Genomic DNA, 24,027 nt, shown 5'->3' with positions numbered 1-24,027 from the left:
ACTCAAATCAGGAGCTCTTAATGACCTCTGTTTTTCTCTCTCAGACTCCTGCTCTGACTGATAACACAGAGGCAAGGTCCTCCGTCTGTCTGGGCCCTAAGGGAGTGATGTTGCATGACCGAAACTGTATAGTCCCAAACCAAACACAAGTGTGGGCCAGGATCAATAGTGAATTAACCCGTGTGCTGGTTCTGTGGAGGGGCTGCTCAGCTCTGATCCACTGATCCATAGTAACAAGCCATGAGAGGAGACCTGAGATGAGGAGGTTTCTGGGGTTATACCAGCTGCCGTGGACTTCTCAGAGGCCATACAACTACGTCATTGCTGCTCAATATTGTATAGTGAACCACTCTGTTGTTGGGTAACTATCAGCTTAAGGTGAGATAGTGCAGGTGAATAGGGAAACAAATTAGATTTAGAGATATCACTTTGCAACCTTTGCTGTAGGTCTCCTACTTGATATTTTCATAGGGAAATAAGATATTTTAAAAAGCCTATATTTGTGGCAATGAAAACTGAATAGAGCCAGGAATTTGATTTATTTGCATTCATGTACGTCTGGGTAAAAGTTTTAATCTTAAGAGAAAAACTGCCCCAAAACTTGTAAATTGAATTGTGAATAATGTCAAATTCATGCTGTTTTCTGATGGGAAGTTACTAGCTCTACAAATCTCTTCCAAGTAACCCTTGCTCTTCATCTCTTCCTGCCCCGGCCCATGTGTGTGTAGGGAGTGATTAATGAGGGGCATGTCCTGATGGATTGTCCCGTTCCTAGAGTGGACACCACGTTGAAAGCAGGGACACTCTGTATAAAAGAGGCAAATATTAAGTACAAATGTATACAGAGACAGTGCCAGCAGACACACACCTACTGAACTTTTGTCGGCAGATTGCTTGACCAGAAACACTTAACCTTTCTCAGTCCATTACATTAGGTGCTGCCATCCGCTGTCTGGTCTGAACATCTGCGTCCTCATCTTGACCTCTTGCTCCTGCTGCGTTTGACAAACAGAACATCGCAGAAATCCACTCCTCGCCTCGCCTCGGCTTTCTTGAACTTCGCGACCAAGTTGAGAGATGCTCTGTTTGTTTGGACACACATGTAACAATGCACCTCGTGATTTCCTGCTTTCGACACTATTGCTTTGCCTACTGGAGTGCGTCATTGCGATCCCAATCCATTTTTGGGGATCCTCACAGTTCCACCAACTTCCCAAGGTGATTTACATTGACGGTATGGGCCGCCCTCTGCTCCAGTGAATCACATTTAGGAAATATCCCATTTTGCAATACAAACACATGCAAACCGGTGGACGTGGGCACATACGCGAATCTGCCTCGGAGCGGTCTGATAAGGTCGTCTTATCTAGAAGAAAGGAGGCGCCTGGATAAGGGGTACCTCTGTGATAATGGCTTTCACCAAATCCCCCCTCTGTCACAGATTAAAATGCCCGCTTGGAGAGCATTAGCAATCTTTCTTTTCATCTCCCCTTCCCTTTTTCCCCCTCCATGTCTGCGAGTGCCATTGGATTTTCTCGGGCCAATCTATTGTCACAGGCCGGCCACACACACAAGGAGAAGTCAACCTCAATCTGATAGGCCATTGTCTTATTCTCCCCATCGCTGATTCCCGCTCGTGGTATTGATCGCAGCCCCTCACATCTCGTCAGTCTGAACGTGTGTTTGTGCCTTTGCCAACCTCACACACTGTGTCCTTTTGGAAAATGTTCATATTTTTATATTGCATAGTCACAGATAACAGCACAGTAATAGGATGACGATAGGATGAGAAATAATCAACTTGAGAAAATAATGGGGGATAGTGCGTTTTACAGCCATGTTTTCATATTCTAACCAAGAAAAGAGGAATAAAGGTACTGATTAATCATAATATAATGAAATAAGTGTGTGCCCTGTTTCCCGTTCAGCGTTGTGCAGGTTACGTAAAAACAGTAATATATTCTGTATTAGTAGTTACAGCTATAAAAATGTAATATGTTTGCATTACACATCACTGTTTCAAAAATGTAGCTGAGTTACACTACTTTGAGTTACTTTTGAGTTACTTTTGGCAAAGTATATACCAAAAATAGTAATAATGCCTCCTTCACTTTCCCCCATTCTTTCTGCTTTGTTTTGACAACATTAGCTTCATACAACTGCACATCTTATACACCAGTGTCCGTTAATTGGGGAGTTTTGCTTTTTTTCATTCATACATTTAAATGCATTTGTAACTCGAGTTACTTGAGTTGTAATGACTACTATATTCCAGTATTTTGTGTAAGTAATATGTCATATTCTAAGTTGGTTACTGAAAAAAGAAATATATTTTTGTAGGTCGTCACTTTTGCAATACCCCCAACACTGTTCCTATAGTGCATTTTTTGGAACCATCTATTATTGTGCTAAGTGCTATTGTATTTGCAAAGAATGAAAAATGCATTAATATAAAAATCATAAGAAAATCCAAAGTTAAATTTGATGAGTATTATTTTTAGTGCTCTGTTTAAACAGGTTTTGCAGTTTGGACCATTGACAATTGAATATTGGTCATGTAAAAACAGAAGGGAAAGTGGCCAAGGCTTTGTGAGATCAGTTTTGTTCTATTTTTACAACTTGAGTCTGTGGTACCGAGGAAGAAGTATAAGGAAGAGTCAGTATATTATTATTGGAATGGGTCAATAGGTTGTGCCCAGGCAAATTTCAATCAGTTTCTGGCTAGATGCAAAATAATCCACAGTGAAAACCATTGAAAATGTATAGGCCTACCAAAAAGAAATTGAACAAAGCCAGAAAAAGAAGTAGTGTTTCTTGAGTCAAAAGTTGCTCTGGTGAACTTGTAATCATAAAGTTCTTCCTCACTTTCACAGGGCAGTGTAGGTGGCGGAGGAGCGTGCTGCTCTGTGTAGTGTTGGTCTAATCCTGTCACTTCTGACATCAGGAGATCACACAAGTGGAGAGAAAGAAGAAGCCACTCGAAACTAACTGTCACAGTGCTCGTGCTCCGTCCCGTCACCGACGCCCCCACCCCAGCCCTTGCACCTCCTCCGCCATGCCTCACAGGCCCGTCTGTCACCCCTCGATAATTATGAGGAGTGAGAGTAATGTGTTGCAGTATGAATAGGATTGTCGGCCTGATTGTGATGTATAGGCTTTCATTACCATGTCCAGGCCTGTGCCCTTCGCCTTGTAGGAAATCCTATTTAGGCCCTAATTTGGGAGGCTCCCCGACCGTCCCGCCTGATAGCAATCACACACAGTAATTGTGTGCTGGGGCAACTGACAAGAGTGCAGGCTGAGACACACGGAGAAAGAGGGCTAGCACGAGGAGGTCCTGACAATGATGTATCTGCATAGTTGGGCGCATTATTCAAGTCATCCTCCGCTGAAATGTATATTTTTGTCACTTATTTTCAGGTGGTTTGTTACAATAATGGGAAATTTACAGCAACCTACACAAGAAATATTCAACATAAAGATGCTGATTTTATATTGGACAATTTGAGGTTCCCCTTGAAACTCACTTCAACAATGCTATGTGGTTAATTGAGAGAAGAGATCACACTAACTCAATAATTATGATTTATGAGACAATCTTCAATGAATATGGAACATTTTCACCAGATTGGGAGACAATGTTTAACCAAGCCCTCAAGCAATCAATATTTGTACATCAGCCATGTCTGAGCAGTTAACTTTTGTAATATTTCATTAAGAGGAGCTGAATTTATGCACAAACATTTATGCAGATCTTACTCCACTCATCGGCCTGTAGATAATGAACGTGTAATTGACTCATTTAAATAGTGTTTGCCTGCAGGAGGGCCTTTGCATTAAATGTTTGATTGCCCCCATATTAACTGTCATTAATCCCTTCAGCTCTTAATAAGGACTTTATGAGGCTTTCTTAAAACTTCTCATCTACCTCACTGTTCTCTTTGCATAATTAAGTACAATATTCAAAACTATGGAAATGAAGAAGAGGCCGGGCATTGACTGATGGGCTTTGTGCCACAGATTTCTAATTACAGTCGTTTGAAGTTGCAGCTCTGCGTTGCATCATGGTCCATTAGCCCGGGTCAATAAAGGTCGATACAGTGAAGTCTGCTGTTTAGTGGGCTACGCGGAGACGGGACCCTTCTTAAAACAAAGCTGATCTGTATTTCCTCCTATGTATTGCAGTACTTGAGAGTTTTCATACCGCTCTGTTTATTCCTGTTACTATGTTGAAATCTGACAATGTTCAAATGTATATATACGCCTGTATTTACGCAAAAACGTGGCAAAAGAAGTGAAATGTTGCCAAATCATATAATAAAAATATGCATAATGAACCAAATAACAAATTTCATAAAATTTTCAACGTTGACATTCATTTGGCTTCTGCTTGCATGCGGTGACATAATCTGCATACACCCTTTAGACACAGCGCCTATGGAATAAGCCTGTGGTGTGCTCCTTAAAATCTGTGAATAACAATGCAAACTTGCCATGATGAAATGCTAACTACCATGCTGCTGTTTTTTTTTTTTTTCCATTTCTACTTTTAGTGTGGCCTATTGTCATAGTTACTGGTTTTTATCTATCATGAACAAAAAAAGACCCAACAACTCATGAATGTAATAACCTATTGGACTTTGTTGTACAGTACGTCCACACTCATATCTTAATGCACCTGCACATCTGTAAATACATTCACAAAGTTTTGTATTAGTGACATGTTTTATGTTCATGTTGCGCGATTGTTTCGAAGAAAATTCCTAGTTTGTGAACCTGTTCACTGATTCTGATCTGATTTTAGTATTAGAGTGTAGAAAAAAAAGCCGAATAATATTGAAACGAGATCTGGAAACTTTCTGAACTCACCCACATCTAGTCACAATACCGTTGCATTGTCTTGTAAAGGAAGATGTACAACATGGGGCCAACTTTTGACACCCATTATAACTGTCACCGCGCCGGAGTGAGCGAGAGACACAAACTTGTCTGTGTTTATGGCTTAACTGATCCTCTTATTCCCGCTACTCCTCCAGTGTCTCTGCTCTGCCCTAATCTCTCCGGGGGTCTTACTGGCCCGGGATGACAAATGGGAAGTAGAGGCCAGCCAAGCGTGGACTCAGTGGAGAGGCTCAGCGTGGGGGTCCCTCTAAGCCCCCTCAGCTCGGATCATCTCTGACATGGCCCGCACAAACTCTGAACGTGGAGGCCGCGCTAAACTTACATGTATTAACCAGGTACAAATGCAAAATCAAGGCCTAAGTGTACTGTTAATCAGGGGGAGGATGAGAGCTCAACCACCAAGAAATAAACTGGAATGGATTGATAATGCCTATAGCCCCTTAGCTCCCCACAGTTAGGCAGCCCAACTCCGGGTGTCAGCTACCTCAGCAGTGTCACCATGTAATACAGCCAGCTCTATTTTAGTATACATAGTCCGACTCAATAAGACCATGTACTAAATGAGTGCAATGTAATGAGTGTCTGTGCAGCTGTATAGCTTTGACACTGACAGCGCATTGCGTCCTCTTCCCCCTTTTGCCTCTCGCTCTGCCTCCATGCTCCTGTGCGCCCCACTGCCTTTCAGCCGTGGGATCAGCTGCAGGCGCTAATGAAACGTCAGTCAGGTAATTGAGGCTCTGGTGGCGGCGGCCCAGCCAGGCAAGCAGTCAGCTGAGTGGGTGATGACACCGGGACGCGAGCTACAGGATTCCAGCAACCCCCTATGGAGCATCACGAGAACTGCTCCTCAGCCAGCAGCCTGGAAAACATTGCATTTATACTGACACTCTCCCATTTCCCCTGTTTGTGTGCTGACAGCAAGGTGTGTGCCAGTTAGTTGATTCGTCACCTGAGTTAAATACTGTTAACCGGCTCCGGCTGTGTTCTGTACCAGACCTGACCCGCTCAGCCCCTCTGGGAGAAGGGATGTTTAACACAGCTGTTAGTCACATGGTAAACTGGTTTGTTTTGTGATAGTAAATGCAGCAGCGGTTTTGGGCTTTGCACAAGCCTCATGGCAGTTCATAACGAGAAAGGAAAAAAAGAAAGCTGCTACATTACATTAAACCAGTGGTGCCCAAGTGTGGCCCTCAGACCAATTTTTGACGGCTCTCAGGCTTCTTGGTGAACTCGTCGCCATTATAATTACTAACTAAAAAACGAACTAACATGTTATTGTGAGAAAGGGCTGGTTTTAAGGTCCCAAAATAAAGATGTGGGGTAGGAGTTAAAACTCTGCTAAAAACCATCGGTTGAAATTTTCACTGCATTGACCACTGGTCTGTGGCCCTCCACACTGTACCCACTTCAATGTGCCGCCCTCAATGAATAAAGTTTGTACACCGTGCAAACAAACAAAATCAGCATTAAGCTTTAGCAGCAGTGAGAGTTCTGTGTTTAAGTACTGGTTCCTCAGTCACTTTCTGCCACTCTTTCCCCTCAAGGTGTCCGACCACAGATATTCTGGGATCGGTGCAGTCTGTTAGATTTAGTCCAACTCTCTGCCCCACTCATGGGGGCCTCCCGAGGCTTCAATGTGGAGAGTGGACAGTGAGGTTAATGCTTAGCTGTAAGCACTGCTTAGAACCAGTGATTGGGTTTGCGTTACAGCAGACGTCCCCCACCAGCAAAAAATCCAGTGGAAATTACTTCCACTGTCCAGCCCTGTGGGCACTGATTCTCCAACTTCTCAACATTTCCAGGTGCTCCTCCCTTTGTCACAGCGCTGCATCCCAAAGGGCATAGGAGGATCTGATGTGGAACTATGATTTAAAGTTTTTACCCCCCAAGGTGACCTAAATACATGAGAAGGTGAACGTCAAAGTGACACCGGTACAGAGGAGCAGGCCGGTAAAGTGTAGTGATTGCACAGCTTGGAGAAGACATTACCCAGAGCCTCTCCTTATAGAGCCATTCTCCATCCTTTGTAATCATCAATGATCGTATGTGACATGATTGGTATACAGCAATGTGCTGCAGAAAGAAGGCATCACCAATCTAATCAGTGTCAGATCAGCACATTACCCTTTGGCGTAATGTATTTGAACAGCGCTCTATCACATCTGCTATAACCTGCCTCTTCCTGCCTTATGCCCCACAGTCCACATCTTTTCTCTTAACTGTGTGTTCAATCACTGAGCAGTCTGCTGCTGCTGCAGCCAAGCGGCCTGTCGACAGAGACGTATGCCAGCGATTAGGCCGGATACAGTTCAATTATGATAAATAGTCAGAACACCTCTTAGCCTGTGATTAAAGCCGCAGACTGGTCTTGATAAAGAGATCCCATCTCACTGCCATCACCACCACATTATAAGATCCTACGCCTCATGCTTTTCACATCAGCACTGCACGAAGCACACTATAGCCAGTCAGGCCACATGGCAGGGACGGCTAGATGAGTTTCTGTAGATGTTTATCATTTACACATGGGTAGTGGTGCATCCCTGCACTCCTATTTTCAATTGGGCATCCTAGTTATTAAAAGCTTACCTTCTGTGGCTTTTTTTACATACTGTATCTACAACAAGATGGTCCTTAATACATATCTTGGGAGGGAAAGCCAGCTTTTGATGAATGGATGAGCAGTGAACATATCTGAGAACATGAAGGGAGCAAGCAAAGCATTAATCCAACATGAGGCAATGCAGTAAGTGGAGGGGAGGAGGAACCAAAAGAAAGATAGCCTCTCGGCTGTGTTCTGTCAAGGGAGAAATTACACATTTACTGAGGTTTTTTCAAGCAGCGACGCTTCCATAGATCAAACCGGTGGATTTATGAGCCAATTTTCAACATGAAATATAGACACCAAGAATTCATTTTAGCCATGTTTCCACGGCTCTTCCCACTTTCTCTCTCTCCTTTCTAAATCAATAGCTCTACAGTGTGGTTGGGGATACTCTTAAGCAAAAATGTGTACAATAGCACAAAAAATAATAATTGCCATCATACAGAAAGAAAAGGGGGAAAAAAATCCCAAAACGACTACCAATCAGTCCATGATGAAATTAACACGTTTTGAGGTATGGATATGCTTTTCTTTAATAAACTGATTTGCATAGAAATTAATTGCTAAGTGACCTAAATTATATGATTGACACGTCATCAGCTGTATTGCAGATGCCTAATGAAGTTTTCACGACTGTTCCAACCTCAGACTGATCATTGCTTAATTATCATGTTAATGGACTCATTAGGTGTCACTTCGAGTAGATAACAGGGTAAAGTAAGGCTGTCATGATCCTACAATTTACTACATGGTGTATTCATGACTGATTACCTCGGAGTTAAGTGGTGTTGGATAGGTCCAAGAAGTGCCATGATGAAAAAACATGTGTAGCAAAAACAACACGGTTTAATTGATCATTTGGTAAAGTATCTTCGAGGTCACTTGAGGACAAGAGCAAATCTGATCTACAAGTCAAACATAGAACATGGGCAGGAGATGAAACCTCTTTCAACGTGGAGGAACCGGCAAAAACACATTTCCAGTAAATGCTATGCCATTATTAGATCGGAGAGAGCTCATAGGGGACAAATGAGCATCGAGGCTCCAAGAGTTTCATTCCAATTCATTCATTTCAATTACCTGGAGTTTCCAACCTTCCTACCGTGTCCTGATTAGCCCAGCTTGACAATTTACAGTTGATCTCATCTCATCTAAGGTGGAGCGAGGGTGGAGGCAAGAGAAGGAAAGGTAATGGAATGAGATGTCACTCAGTTGTTGCCTCTATGAACGGGGAGGTGGCAAAGCCATTGGAGCAGGGGAGGAGAGGAAACTAGCGTCTTTGTCCATCATGTCGGTGAAGCTTTTACCAAACTGTAACAGTTTATTTTGCCTTGTCCCTTCTTGGAACTACTGTGACTTCAGTGTTGCTCAGATGTTACTCCTTGTTAAGGTTTCTTCATCTTTTTCACCGAAGACGAGCTGGAGGCCGACTCTCTCCGCTTGCGCTATAATGTGAAATATATAATGGTCAAATAACAACAGACTAACAGTTCACATAAGTCCAAATATAAACAGCAATTCAACTGTAAAAGCTGTTTAAATTGTTTAAATGTTGGTTTTCTGACTTACTGAGTTGGGAGTGAGTGGTGCTCCTACAACATCAATGATCTGCTCCTTGGCTTCCACTTTGATTTCATCTGTGCTGGGCCAGGCCTGAGCTTCAGTACTTGGTGTGGATGAAGTCGTGTTGTTTGTAGAGTTGACCTCTCCACTCGGTGTCGTCACAACTGGTACAACTGCAATAGCGGCTCCTCCTCCATTGCCAGCCTTAAGTAGAGCCTCATATCGATGGCGCAACATCTGCTGTTCATACTCACAGTTACTATGTGCTTGCTTCAGCTCATACAGCAGCACCAGGTCACTACGGAGCTCATTGAACATCTGAACAATCTCTTCTGTGGGTAGCGGGTTAAGATCTAAGTAGAAACAGAGTCATATTTAGAGATTTTCACTGAAGAATAAAATCAACAAATTACAACAACCCCGACAAAAATAACTCACCAACTCCAAGGTCCACTAGCATCTGCTCAATGGCTTTGATCTTCTTCTGGCCCACTGAACTTGGAAGTTTCATCTAAAATAATACATAAAAACAAAGTCTATATCAGTTTTGCCATGGACCAATTCATGAAATGCACTTCAGCAGGAAAACTGAATATTTTGAGAAGCAGTCTACTCCTTTAGAAATCATATTCTAATTCCCCAAGAGTGCAAATGACTTAAAAGTCTCAAGAGAAAAAAAAAATTACGCTACAGATACATTATACACACATAGTCAATTGGTCATACAAGTAGACTGTAGTGAAGAGAAAAATTACGACCTGGGAATAAAAAAAACCCCAAAAGGCCAACAGGCTTTTTCTCCTCTTATATTTACTCGCAGATGACAAACAGAAATGCTTTTCTGATTCTCTGTATTGACACAGACCTTTGACCACTTATTTATTTTCTTGACATTTTGTCTCGTCTCGTCTCCTCGTACTAATGTACTTAGTTTGAACAATGCAAAACTACACTTTTTACAGTAATTTCATACAACAGTATACGAATACTATCATGAAGGATGCACCAAAAACAGAATATGACTATTACGAGTACTTACTCTTTGACTGCGCAGAGTGACTCCGGCTGATTTAAAGTCAGGAAATTTAATACCTGCCGTCTCAGGAACCGCCTACAAAGAAAGTGAAGTCTGGTGAAAAACTTAAACTAATATTTAATACTGTACATAAGTCTTACACTTGTGAGATTGTACAGGTTATTTGAAGCTCTTTACTTCAAGCTCAACTTCACAACCACAATTTCATAACATATAAATAAGACATGAATTTGATTCGTACTTTTATGGTTGTGCTTACTGGTTTTTCAGTTTCTCTTTTTTGTGGAAGTTTCTTTTTGGAAACTCTCTTCTCAGCCCGCCTTAATTCTGTGGTTGTGTCTGCTGCTTTGATAAGTTTCTGCAAATCCTGTGTGTTCTTTTCACGCTCCTTCTTTCTTGACTCAATCTTTCGCAGTTCTTGAATAAGGTATTCTTCTTCTGCCACCTGCAGGGAAAACAGGGAAAGTGCACACCAAGAAGGATACACCAATTATTTACTTGAACAAATACCACAAGATTAATTACACATCTGTCAGTTCCGACAGCTCAACACCAGAATATACAGGTGAAACTTGGAAAATCACAATATCGTTAAAAATGTCATTTATTTCTGTAATTCAATTTATATATGATATAGACACGTGACATGCAAAGTGAGATATGTATAGCCTTAAGTTGTTTTGATGATTATGGCTTACAGTCCATTTTCAAAATATTCAAATTTTCTGAGATTTTTAATTTGGGGTTTTTACAGCTGAGCCATAATAATCCAAATGATAACAACTTCAGGCTATACATATCTCACTTTGCATGTAGTCTATCAGTTTCACAGTTTAGGTTGAATAACAGAAAAAAATGCACTTTTTATTTTTATTTACTGATTTACTGACCTTTATCTAACCAGGATAGTCCCACTGAGATTAAGAATCTCTTTTTCAGGGGAGTCCTGACCCCAGAGGGAAATCTATTGTACATGTATTTAGTGGTAGGGGAAACCGGAGTACCCAGAGGAAACCTACGCAGGCACGGGGAGAACATGCAAACTCCACACAGAAAAGCCCCGTCCAGGTGGGAATCGAACCCTGGACCTTCTTGCTGTGAGGCGTGAGCGCTAACCGCTGCGCCACCGTGCCGCCCTTTTAAACGATATTCTAATTTTCCGAATTTCACCTGTAGTATAGGAATAGGTATGAGAATACATACTTGTTCAGGTGTTCGATTAAAGAGCTTTTCCAGTTGTTCTTTGCGTCGTCTTTCATGTCCAGCATCAAAGATGTAGATCTTAGGTTCTGTCCCTGAAGCTGCTCTAACCTTTGTAAGCTTTCCACAAATACTATAGTAGCGCTCCTTTAGGTCTTCCACCGATCGTTTCTGTTGTGACAAGACAAGATTGGATGTTGATTAAACTTCACGGCACATGTTACTCAGTTGTTTAATCAAATAGCACATAACATGAACACATAGGGAGAACTTACCCTATATTGCTGGTGATCGAAACGATCATGGACTACTATGAATCGAAGGTCAAAGCGTTTGCAAAGGTCAAACAGGTGATCGGTTTCTGCTTTAGTCCAGCCATCATCATGTAAATGCAACTGATACTCCTGCTCAGAGTACACTGGTACCTGTACTGTCTAAAATGCCCACGTTAAAGAAAAAAAGAAAGAAGAAATGTGGTTACGTTCATCTAGCAAATAGCGTGGTTTGGTGAAAATATAATTAATTTCAACCTTGTTGAATCTGGCAAAGGGATAGTCCTTGCCCTCCTCTGCTGCACGTCTCCAGTGATGAAATATTGCACCATCTCTCCTCGCTGGATTAGAAAAGGGCATCCACTTCCATGGACGGACTTTTTTGCAGCCCAATTTGGCTTTGACTGTTCTATAACCCTGAGTAGTGTCACTGGGTAGAAGAGGAGGTGCATCTCTGGAAGATAAATGAAAACATTGATTTGTTTTTGAATGTGTAGCAATTTGTTAATTAAGCAGAAAACATGTCTATATAACTGTGGTTTACATACTTCTTATCTGAATATAGAAGAGCATAAACTTCTCGATGCATCCCCTCTGGCCTCTTGAAAGTCAGAGTTTCCGATGACTTCTTGCTTTTCTTCTACAAAAGCCGGGAGGGTTAGCTTTCATGTTAATACTTTAATTGAAATAGGTACTGAAGATCAAACCTTGTCGGAGTTGATGAGATCTTTCTTACTGATGGGTCCATCATTGTCTCCTCCGGTCAACTCTAAAATGTCTCTCACATCAGCACCGGTAGCCATAATTCAGATTATTTTGAAGATCTCGACGCTATTACTTGAGGATTTTAACAGGTGAAAGTAACGTATGCTATCAATTCCACACGAAGTAAGTTAATTATACAAAGATGTTTGCTAGCAAGCTAACATTAGCATTGTCACGACAAATTGTTTTCCATACACAAACAAACGAGCATTGTCAACACCACGTGGGTGCAGTGACATCATCCAGACATGTAGTCGTATTATATTTGTGAAATTGATTTCACTAGTTGTAAATTGCCACATAAACAAATAGTGTTAGCAAGACACATCCATGCGCCACCGCTGTTACCTATTCGTTATTGTGTTGCTACGTTTGGAAAATGATGTGTCGCCCCCTAGTGGCCAGGCGGCGCAGAAATACAATATATAAAAAAAAAAAAACTTCTTCAGTCGGTTTCCTACTACTTTGCTCTCCGAAATATTGGTTCTTTGTGAGTTGTGGTTGTTTTTTCATCCAACTTTTATTCCATTTTTACACTCCAGCTCTTATTTTGTCGGCGGAAGCAGTACACTCAGTGACGGAAGTACGGCCATGCTCTTTTAAGAAATCGTCCATCTTTTTTATCGCCAGTCTTCTCTCGGGCAGACGTCGTTGTACCACGCTATCTTCATCTGCTAGTATCGTAACATCTGCGGTTGATCTGCAGTATATTATAAAATAACTATAAGGCTCATTGAATCCTTACAATTAAGTCAAACGCCAACATGTCCACCGACGCAGCCGAAACCCCAACACCCGCCGTGGAGAAAAGAGAGGAGCAGCAGCCAGGGTGAGACCATTCACCGCCATTTCTTTGTTAGCACCATATAGCTATAGTCGCCACTACCGTCTCTGTCGCTTTATATAGCCTACATTAAAAAAAACACACTTCTCTCAAGACCTATGAAACACTTTCCTTCAAAAACCGTGCCTTAATCCTCTTACATTGAAAGTGACCTTTTAACGATAGGTCTACTACGACACTGTTTGTCCTGCGCTTTAGAAGCCATTTTGCGCGGCTTGTAACATGGCCTAGTCGGGATAATCGCGTGGTATAGCAAATCCTGTACAAACATGTTGTCTATCATTATTAGTTGTTGTTAGACTCACCGATCTACAACTGCATGCTAAATGTGTTGTTTTTGATATTTTCAGTCTTTACTTGTTTTGTTGACGCATATTTTGATATCTTTGCACAGGGGAATGAATGGGAAAGCAAGACACGATTCCAGCTCCAGGAAGGAAAGGCCTATGAAAAGGGGCGGGGGTGGGCGCTTTGAACCCTACGTGAACAAGAGATTCCGTATCTTTGTCAGCAACATCCCATACGATGTTAAATGGCAAGTCCTTAAAGATCTGATAAAAGAGCAAGGTGAGTGGTCTGGATGAAACGATATCAGTATTACAAGTTTGAGCAAATCCATGCTCCAGTTGCTTGAAAGTTGAGAGTTTTGAGCGCAGGAGCCATGGGTGTTTTAAATGCAGTTTGACCTTTTGTACTGTGGCTCGAGTCTTATGCACTATGGGAAGACATCCTGCGTGTTTGTGTTGCTATAGGTCTTTCCAAGTGTTGTGAACATCTTGGAAGGACAAACAGCTTGACTGTATTATTTAAAGTAGGCATGAGACCATATATTTTTGGTCTGGACTAAAAGAGTTTACTGTGTAGTTTTGGTCTGGACTAAAAAGAGTTTACAGTGCAAAGGATTCAGTGTTTTCTAGGGACTTGGAGTTTTCAATTAGTTGCTGTTTGTATAACCTTCTATAATGATTCATTCTGCAATATTCAAAGTTGTCAGTGCTCATGGACACAAATCAAGAAAATCTGTACGGTCAGGAGAAAATTAGAGCAAATTATGGACCAATACATGTGCCTATGTCCTTCAGGAGGTTGTTTCTTGTCTATTATTGTTAATTTTAAAATCTCAGTCACTCTTTTCTCTTTTTTAGGATTGACATTGACGTTTGTTTTCTCAGCAGATCTTCAAATTGTACCTTGCACAGATGTGCATTTGGGATTTTTTGAGTACAGGTCTACAAAATGAAGCTTCTTCTACAGCGTTGTCCTTGTCTCCTGAGGTTGTTTTTTGCTGTTCATTTGTTGAACAACACGTGTGGTTGTACCAACGCTGGAAAACTATTGTGATCCTGAGGAACAACATGCTGGTGGGAGAATATACTGAGACAGTATTTTGAGTTGCAACAACGTGTATTAGAGAAACCTAATTGAAGTTCCTAAACAACTGACGCGTTGGATTATTACTAGTTTGTTGATGTACTACTTGCTTATACCCTTTTGGTATGAGGTTTGTGGTAGCATCACATGCAAATGACAGTCGGAAGTCTATCGAGCTTTTGTTGTCTATAGTCCATTGCTTGTGGTGCTGTGGGAGAATCTATTAAGGACATGCTGAGAAGTAATTTCTTTGCTTGAAGATGTATGCTTGCTTTTTGTAGACCTGTACTTTTTGTGATGCTGAGGTGCTGTGTGAGGGCCCAGGACTAGGAAGTCCAAGCTCACTTTCACCGGCTGCCCTACTTGTGTTCCACTCTAAACTGCCATTGTTCTCTCGGCTTCTCTCCCTTGGTGTGTGTCGTCTCTGGAATCTGATTTATAGTGGGTGAGGTAACGTACGTGGATCACTTAATGGACGCAGAAGGCAAATCAAGGGTAAGTGCAAATACATACAAATAAAAAATATGAAATTTTCCAGACAAACTTGATGTCAGGTTCGGGTTCTCAACATTATTGTTGGAAAAGATGTGGAGTGAGGTGTTGACATGTTGGAGGCGTGTTCGATGTGGCGTGCAATGACGCGAGGTCATCTGAGAGTTGATGGTCTTCTATTGGACTTCAGCTTACTCCATAGTCAATTCTTTAAGACAGTAGTTGCTGATATGCCCTTCATTTGTTGTTGGCTTTGTATTTAATAATAGGTAAAAGTTAAAGGAAGAAAGGTTATTGGTGTCAAGATGGTTGTTTAATAAACATTAATGTACAACTGCTGGAGATATTTCCAATATCTTAGTTGTGGAAATCCTGTCGTGGATTTTCTTTTTCGGTGTTGGAAAACTGTTTAGTTCCTTAGCCTTGGGTTGTTCTGTGTTGACACGACAAATGTGTAACGTAACAAATTTGGCCAAGACATCTGCTTATGCATGTAAATGGTGATTGAGTGTTTGATATACTGCAACATTGCACCTGTGCTAATTAAGTCTTATGTTCCCTCTTCACCTCTGCTTTGATCTCTTCAATCAACCAAGGGTTGCGCGTAAGTTCTTTAATTTACTATAAGCATGAATAATTGAAATGTTATTTCAAGTTCTTAGTGAATGTCTTTTCTCTCCAGTATCGTTGAATTTAAAACTGAGGAACTGATGAAAAAGGCCGTTGAGAAAATGAACAAGTACGAGCTTAACGGGAGGCCCCTCAAAGTGAAAGCGGTAAGTCCAAATTGATATTAAGAAACAAAAATATATATACTGATTACTGCTGAAAAATGTGTTACTGATTAATGTATTTATATTTTGTCAGGACCCTGATGGTTTCATTGCACAGAGGGAAGTCAACAAATTCCAAGGCCCTCCAGGAATGATGGGCGGGGGCATGGGCGGTGGCATGGGTGGTGGCATGGGCGGAATGGGAGGAGGAGGTGGCATGGGCGGAATGGGAAGGATGGATCGAATGGAACGAATGGATAGAATGGGTATGGACAGGATGGGCATGGACAGGATGGGTATGGATCGTATGGAGCCAATGGGACCTGGTCCAAACGGCTCTATGGTCAACATCCCTGCCAGTCTCATGAATAACCCCAACATCCCCAATGAAATCATCCATGGTCTACAGGCCGGGAGGCTTGGCAACAGTGTCTTTGTAGCTAATGTAAGAATCTTCTTCATACAGTACGAGAATGGTATGTTTTTTGTTCAGTTATGTTTGTGCTAATTCTTGATATTCTCCCACAGCTTGACTACAAAGTGAACTGGAAGAAGTTGAAGGAAGTCTTTTCTATGGCCGGTGTTGTAGTAAGAGCTGACATTTTGGAAGACAAAGAGGGGAAGAGCAGAGGCATGGGCACTGTGACATTTGAAATGCCCATTGAAGCTGTCCAAGCTGTCTGTATCCTTTTGAGACAACGTGACAAATGAAGCTTTATTTCGCAGACAAAACTCTGAGGAATGATATGAAGTTATATCCTTAATGATTTTACAGCTATGTTTAATGGCCAAAGTCTTTTCAACCGGACCATGCATGTTAAACTGGTATGTTAGGCAAATCTTGTTTGACGCTATATTCCATGGGCATATTTCATTTGCTTTCTTGTTCTTAGGATGAGAAGTCGATGCCAAAAGACATGGGACCACCTGAGAGACCCCCCGCTCTTCCTCGTACGTATATTTTAATTGGTTGAATGTGGAGCTGACTGTATAGAAATTAAGTGTTGTTGTTTTTTCGTCACAGGTGGGCTGAGTGGAATTGGTTTGGGCCTTGGACCAGGAGGACAACCCATTGATGCTACTCAGCTAAACCGAGGTGGTGGAGGTGGAGGTGGCGGCGGGATGGGCAGCATGGGTCCTGGAGGTAAGTCGTTTTGTCAAGTTTCTCATTTTTTGTTAAACTTGCATGACTGAGGCCTTTTTGTTCTTAAAGGCATGGATGGAATGGGCATGGGCGGTATGGGAAGCCGTATGGGAGGTGTGTATTAGCCAAACAGACTGGAAAATGTCTTGAATAAATGTCATTCCAAAAGATGAATCTTGCATTTCTCTTTGTTCTAGGAATGGATTCTTTTGGCGTTATGAATAGCATGGATCGCTTCAGTTCATCAGGAATGGGCAGAATGAATGGTAAGGAGAAGAGTGCAACTATAAAGTGAACATGGACCAGTCCAGTTCCAATGATGTCCTAGTCAAATTGTTGTCAGAGATTGACAGTGGGATTGGTGGCCTTTTTGATAGTTAAGCAGTGTTTTGGCACGGCTTGAAAACATGTTAGCCCTAAAAATCTTGTCATGACATTACACGCATATCAAACCTTTTACTTTTATTTTTGTATTGACAGGGAACTCTTTGGGTATGGACCGCATGAGTTCTGGAATGGATCGTCTGGGAAGCGGCATGGATCGCATGTCTGGGATGGGCATGGACAGAATGGATCGTCTCTCTGATCTGGACAGGCTGGGCTCTGGATTTGACCGCATGGGCTCTGGGATGGACCGGCTGGGGCCCACTATGGACCGGCTTGGTCCGAGTCTGGACCGCATGAGCTCCAGCATGGATCGACTTGGCCCATCTGGATTCGATCGTCTGGGTTCCTCCAGCCTTGATCGTATTGGTTCAAGCCTTGATTTTGGCTCTCCAATGGGCCTAGATCGTATGAGCAACACTGGACTGGACCGAATGAGCAGCAGCTTTGATCGCATGGGGTCTGCAGGAGGTCTAGACCGCTTCTCCTCTGGTGGCCTTGACCGCCTTGGCTCTGGCATGGATAGAATGGGATCTGGGAATGTTGGAGGCCAGTTCGATCGCTCTGGTGACATGGATCGTGGATTTGGTGGTAATTCCTTCAGTGGCGCTGGATCATCTGCTTCTGGTGCTGGGGGTGGAAATTCCAGAGGATGCCAAATCTTTGTTCGCAATGTAAGTCCATGCTGCTATTACACATCACATAATAGTTGTACTGTGTCTGTACATTTAACTGTATTTTTTTGTCTTTCAGCTGCCCTTTGACTTCACATGGAAAATGCTCAAAGATACTTTTAATACATGTGGTAAATAATTCATTGTTTTATATCATTTTGAATTCTTGGAAATTTCACTTTTGCGTTTGTATAAACATATATTTTATCCTTATTAAGGTATGGTCCAGTATGCTGATATTAAGCTGGAGAATGGCAAGTCAAAGGGCTGTGGAGTGGTTCGTTTTGATAGTCCAGAGTCTGCAGAGAGGGCCTGCCGAACCATGAATGGCTATCGACTGAACGGCAGAGAAATCGACGTCAGAATGGACAGAAATGCTTAAAGTTATTCATCAACACTTCATAAAATGGCAATCTGTCAACTAGATGGTCATAAACGTTCTCTTGCTTGGTTTAGAACTTTGTAATTGTATAATGTTTTAGTTGCTCGTGTTTTAGTTCTTTTATTTTAGTGACCAACTTTTAAGATTGTTTTCTGTCATGCTTTATTCATATTATTCATAGTCATTACCTTGTACAAGGTGTTTTGATAAATAAAACTCGATACACTTTGTTTGGCATTCCTTTTCATGATTTTCAAAATAAATAGTTTGATTTAAAACGTAGTAGGGATCGTAATCAAGGGGATATTCTCATAAATGATGGTCTAAGGAAATTCTTCAATAAAAAAGTCCGAAAAGACAAGGGCCTAATTTGGACATGAAAGGCCGAGACCGGAAAGGTCGTCAGAAGATCACGACATTCAAGATGGCGGCCCCCTTGTGTCGATGTTATCAGGTAAGTGAGTGGAGTAAAGTTGAAGACGTATCATTAAATTACCATTTCAAGCAAAGCACAAAGTTGGTTTGTGAAACAACATGCTTTTCTATATTGTCATCCAAGAAAGTTTAAAGTAAAGAACCATGACGTCTATGGTTTAGACAATCTTTGCTAACAAAGTTAGCTTTCACCTTTGCATAGCAAGACACAATGTTCAGACATTCCCACGCGCATGTATCAAAACTAGTTCCAAATTGGTTTCTTATCAGTACGACCATTTGCAAATTTCACAATTCTGTGAGTACAGTTCTGACTTAGTTTTTCCTTGTGTCCAGTTGTGTGTGAGAAATCGCCTTGCAGCATTCCCAGTGTCCTGCCGACCACATCGCAATCATCACAACAAACATAATGTGTTCAGGATATCTGGGGGCCCCAGAAGCCTCTTTCAGGTACGAAGATCACTTTCCCTATCATTGCACATCTATGACTTTTGCGCACCCATATAATATGCATATATATATTTGCTTGTTTTTTTTACCCACACTTAACTATCATTGTTTTTAATGCAGTCGTCACAAGCAGCGCTGCAGCAAATCAGACATTTGTCAGCGGACAGAGGAGGTGGGAGAAAAGGATTCCTTGGGGAGTTTCTGGACAATATCAAACATGAACTAAACAAAAATAAAGACATGAAGGAAAATATAAAGAAGTTTCGTGAGGAGGCCAAAAAACTAGAGGAGTCTGATGCACTTAAACAAGCTAGAAGAAAATATGTAAGCGATGCATGCTAATGCATTTTTTATTTGCTTATTTATTTTTTACTAAAACAATCAAGCGTCAAGTTATGATTTCTTTCTGACTCTTCATGGCAGAAAACCATTGAGTCTGAGACAGTGAAAACATCTGAAGTACTAAAGAAGAAATTTGAAAACCTGACTGAAACTGTCAAAGAGGTAATGTCGAAATGTTTATTATTAGTTAAATATTTTGCACTTGAACAAAATATCTTGTTGGTTTTATAGGGTCTTGAAGAGGTCAGTAGAACTGATATTGGGAAGAAAATTAAGGATGGAGTGGAGGAGGCAGCCAAAACAGCAAAGACCTCAGCAGAAACAGTCTCTAAAAGTAGTGAGAAATTTGGGAAGACAAGTGCATTCAGGGCAATATCACAGGTATGGAAATTTTATGCATGTACTCTTACTGTGAATACAGTATTTAAGTTTAATAGCTTTAAAGTGATACGTTTCATTTTATAGGGTGTGGAAAGCATGAAAAAAGAAATTGGTGATATGGGCCATACTGGTCCTTATCGGCCGCCCCCAAGACTCAGGAAAAGGACAGAGTTCTCATCTAAAGGGGCCACAGATGATCAAAGGGTCTTCGAAGCCAATGAGTACGTGAGTGGCTTTAAGCTTATCCTAGTGATGAATGCCTCTCTTTCAGCAATGCCTATAGCTAAGTATCTCCACTGAAACATAATCATTCGTTTTGATAGGGAAGCCACTGGCCTGGTGCTTCACAAGGACTCAAGATGGTACCAGCAGTGGAAAGACTTTAAAGACAACAATGTGGTGTTCAATCGTAGGGACTATATTTATTTTTTATTTTCTTGGATTACTTGGATTTGACATGATGATGATTTAAGTACTACTAGTTCATGTTTGTAATTTTGCTGTTATTTATTGGTAGCAACATTAATTTCATTGTTTTGTAAGTAGTCAAACCAAAGCCATATGTTACAAATTAGATTTTATTTCTTGTTCCAGGGTTCTTTGAGATGAAAATGAAGTACGATGAGAGTGACAACGCTTTAATCAGAGCTTCACGTGCTGTCACAGATAAAATGACTGATGTAATTGGTGAGATGCTTCTGCTTCTGCTTCTGCATTATAACATACCCTCCAAACTTTGTGGTGACGCCCTGTGTATGTATATGTTTAGGTGGTTTGTTCTCCAAAACTGAAATGTCAGAGGTGCTTACAGAGATTTTGAAAGTGGACCCTAACTTTGATAAAGATGCATTTCTCAAACAATGTGAGCGAGACATTATTCCCAACATACTTGAGGTAATTCAACCAACTGCGACATGACCAACGAGTAAATAAGCACTCAGACCATGTTACCTTTGTTATTGTTATGTATTTATTATGTTGAATTCATATATCTTGTTTCTTTATCATTTTCTAGTCTATGATCAGAGGGGATTTGGAGATTTTAAAGGACTGGTGTTATGAAGCAGTATGTAATTCCTATTCCCTTGTATTAAAGGAATAGGCCACCGTTTTTACATACTAAGATATGTTCTTACCTCACTTTAGACGTGTTAATATATCCCCGTCTGGTCTTTGTCCGTGCGCTCTGCCAGGCAAACGGAGCACATACGCAGCCTCTCCCACATGTCCTATAGCTCCGAAAAAGCTCACGATAGAAGCTACCAAGCTCTTCCACGTGTTCCCTATTTAAATAAAGTTACGTGAAGTGTTTTCATGCGAAGTATATTTACCCAGAAATGTAGCATGTCGATTTTATAAGCAGATAAAAAGGGGAACTATATTGTGAGGCGTAATGATACGAGGAGTAAAACGTCCGCGCAGTAACTCCTAAAGGTTATTGCCGGAAGTGAGCGGGGGAAGTCTTTAGGAGTTACTACGCAGACGCTGTGCTCCTCGTATCATTACGCCTCACAATATAGTCCCCCTTTTTATTTGCTTATAAAATCGACATGCTACATTTCTGGGTAAATATACTTCGCATGAAAACACTTCACGTAACTTTATTTAAATAGGGAACACGTGGAAGAGCTTGGTAGCTTCTATCGTGAGCTTTTTCGGAGCTATGTGACATGTGGGAGAGGCTGCGTATGTGCTCCGTTTGCCTGGCAGAGCGCACGGACAAAGACCAGACGGGGATATATTAACTCGACTAAAGTGAGGTAAGAACATATCTTAGTATGTAAAAACGGTGGCCTATTCCTTTAAATTGTATCGGGATTATATTGAGGTACTCATTGATTGGTTTATCTTTGTACATTTTTGTGTGTGCGTGGGTTTTTTAGACGTACAGCCAGCTTGCCCATCCTATTCAACAGGCCAAAGCTATGGGACTTCAGTTCCACTCGAAGATCCTGGACATTGACAATATTGATGTAAGTTATAGCACTTTGAACTATGTAGAAAAATAGCAGAGCCAGTGAAAAGTTGACCCAAGTTTAGACAAAAATGTTGAAACATCTTGGATTGTTTTCTAGTTGGCCCTGGGGAAGATGATGGACCAGGGCCCAGTGTTGATCATCACCTTCCAGGCTCAGCTAGTCATGGTCATACGAAACACTAAAGGTGATGTCGTAGAAGGGGATCCAGTAAGTTGCTCAGTTTTGCAATCAAACATCATAAAATGTTCTTCAGATATGTCTTAAGTTTTACCTTGGTTTTTCTTTAAGGACAAAGTGCTCCGAATGATGTATGTTTGGGCCTTGTGTCGTGACCAGGAGGAGCTAAACCCATATGCTGCTTGGCGACTACTTGACATTTCTGCCTCAAGCACAGAGCAGATTCTCTAAGACAATTTCGATGCCCGTCACCCATTCACTCAGGGACGTGCTTAAGTGGAGATAAACAGGTCTGGATCCAGAAACACTGTACATTTTGAGGACATGTACTCTTGGATACGGACTGAATGAAAAATGTTCTTCAAGCGGAAGTGTGGTTGAATCCACCACACCGTATCGAACACTAGGGGGCAATACAACACAAAAATAGTTCTCCAGGATGGTGCTTCAGTGGACATTTGAACACCATATTAAATTGCACTACATTTCCTTTTCAAAATCGGGGCAGTGATGCTTAAACTGTAAAGTATTGTAGAAACGTATGACTGAAATGTACTGAAAATAAGGTTGATCATGTATTTCTGTCGGAGCGCCTCTGACTATAGTCTGTAGGGTGTTGTAATTGCACATTGCTCTTGACTTCATGATTTCGGTTTGTGGATGGGTTTTACAAAATACTGTACAAATATATAGTTAAAAAAAAAAGGCCCTAGTTTTTTTCGCTAATGTTTTAAATACATTTCTATGGACTATATGGTGGCAACTTTGATATTATATCAAATAAAGAGAATGAAAATTGGAATTAGCCCTTGATTGTCATAAACTGTAAAGGCATCCAGTTAAGTGTTTCTTGACCTTTTAATCAGGAAAGTCCTGCTGAGACTCAAAGATCCCTTTATTAGGGCAGCCCTGGTCACAGAGGGAAATCCATTATACATGTTTTTATTTAAAATTTACCATTTCCATTATTTTTACTATTTTAGCAAATATAGGGCATCCGTCAAGAATTGTGTTTCATAAATCATGGCAGCATTGCATTTGTGTAGGCCTGTCCACATTGGCGGCGGAAACTGTCCGAGGCTGTTGTAATGATAGATATTTTCAGGGGCAAAATTGTGCTGAGTCTGCAGCACCTCAGTACCATCAGTTGTATGTATGTTGTCTTAGCAGTCCACTCCCATGTGAAAGACAGTCAACAGAAAGGTGAAATATACACATTAAGCTTTATTAGGAAGTCTTTATTCATTAAACATCTTTTACAATTGATACAATATAATTGCTGTAATTAAAACAACTCTGCTGGCAAACACTCCAGTCACCATAACATAATTAAAGGTGCATTATGCAACTTTTTATGTTGAAAAAAGTTCATATTAGTGCACATTTTGCCCAACGGCTGTATGGGTGATTAGCTTAGCGCCTGTACTTTCCATCCCGGTGGCTCCTACAACGCTTCAGGATACATTTTATTGGAGTTTTTTTTTTTTAGGATTTCTGGTAGGTTTTCGAAATGGAATGCATATGTAACCATGGATACGGTTCAATCATCAGAGAAAACCTAAAAAAACAATTCATCCTGGAGGCCCTACAGGCCATCGGGATGGAAAGTAAAGACGCTATGCTGACCACCCAAGCAGTCGCTGGTTCACTGAAAGGTCAAAAACATATTAATATAAACTTCTATTTTAAACTTTTGAATGGTGCACTTTTAACAATGAAGATGAACCAGTGATATTTAAAAAGCTAGAAGCTCAGCATTTTTTTCAATGTACTATAATCACATCTTATTCTGTATTCTCAATTACCGGCTTTTCTCCTGCAAGTGTCACTGGGAAGCCACGGAAATCTATTGAGTG

The 24,027-nt window shown here is 41.2% G+C and overlaps 3 protein-coding genes across 4 annotated transcripts; 2 read left to right on the top strand and 1 right to left on the bottom strand.

Annotated features, from left to right (window-relative positions):
- Nucleotides 1-8,333: 8,333 nt before the first annotated feature.
- Nucleotides 8,334-12,703, bottom strand: dmap1 (DNA methyltransferase 1 associated protein 1). Of its 2 annotated transcripts, none has more exons than XM_079574512.1 (10): nucleotides 12,286-12,703; nucleotides 12,127-12,218; nucleotides 11,837-12,032; nucleotides 11,582-11,740; nucleotides 11,310-11,477; nucleotides 10,348-10,551; nucleotides 10,110-10,181; nucleotides 9,509-9,581; nucleotides 9,077-9,423; nucleotides 8,334-8,952 (listed from the first exon to the last, which is right to left on the bottom strand). In XM_079574512.1, exons 1-10 carry the CDS (start codon nucleotides 12,379-12,381, stop codon nucleotides 8,893-8,895), a joined length of 1,467 nt encoding a protein of 488 aa, XP_079430638.1. In that variant the 5' UTR covers nucleotides 12,382-12,703; the 3' UTR covers nucleotides 8,334-8,892. The 2 variants fall into 2 exon arrangements, with proteins under 2 accessions (XP_079430638.1, XP_079430639.1); XM_079574513.1 differs by having other exon boundaries at nucleotides 10,366-10,551.
- A 251-nt stretch (nucleotides 12,704-12,954) lies between these two features.
- hnrnpm (heterogeneous nuclear ribonucleoprotein M) lies at nucleotides 12,955-18,626 on the top strand. Its single transcript, XM_079574397.1, has 15 exons — nucleotides 12,955-13,172; nucleotides 13,582-13,754; nucleotides 15,001-15,053; nucleotides 15,647-15,654; nucleotides 15,733-15,826; nucleotides 15,918-16,268; nucleotides 16,352-16,505; nucleotides 16,599-16,648; nucleotides 16,717-16,774; nucleotides 16,848-16,967; nucleotides 17,037-17,081; nucleotides 17,165-17,233; nucleotides 17,448-18,025; nucleotides 18,105-18,156; nucleotides 18,244-18,626. The coding sequence occupies exons 1-15, from the start codon at nucleotides 13,108-13,110 to the stop codon at nucleotides 18,405-18,407; spliced, it is 2,034 nt and encodes a 677-aa protein (XP_079430523.1). The 5' UTR covers nucleotides 12,955-13,107; the 3' UTR covers nucleotides 18,408-18,626.
- Nucleotides 18,627-18,815: 189 nt separating this feature from the next.
- timm44 (translocase of inner mitochondrial membrane 44 homolog (yeast)) lies at nucleotides 18,816-22,890 on the top strand. Its single transcript, XM_079574398.1, has 13 exons — nucleotides 18,816-18,861; nucleotides 19,179-19,292; nucleotides 19,413-19,616; nucleotides 19,716-19,796; nucleotides 19,866-20,015; nucleotides 20,100-20,236; nucleotides 20,339-20,424; nucleotides 20,610-20,702; nucleotides 20,785-20,909; nucleotides 21,031-21,081; nucleotides 21,899-21,988; nucleotides 22,091-22,201; nucleotides 22,283-22,890. The coding sequence occupies exons 1-13, from the start codon at nucleotides 18,832-18,834 to the stop codon at nucleotides 22,400-22,402; spliced, it is 1,392 nt and encodes a 463-aa protein (XP_079430524.1). The 5' UTR covers nucleotides 18,816-18,831; the 3' UTR covers nucleotides 22,403-22,890.
- The last annotated feature ends 1,137 nt before the right edge of the window (nucleotides 22,891-24,027 follow it).

The sequence above is a fragment of the Gobius niger genome, assembly GCF_951799975.1.
Source record: "Gobius niger genome assembly, chromosome: 17".
In the NCBI taxonomy this organism is placed as follows: domain Eukaryota; kingdom Metazoa; phylum Chordata; class Actinopteri; order Gobiiformes; family Gobiidae; genus Gobius; species Gobius niger.
The sequence above is the reverse complement of the archived record's forward strand: the minus strand, read 5'-3'. Positions and strand labels throughout refer to the sequence as shown.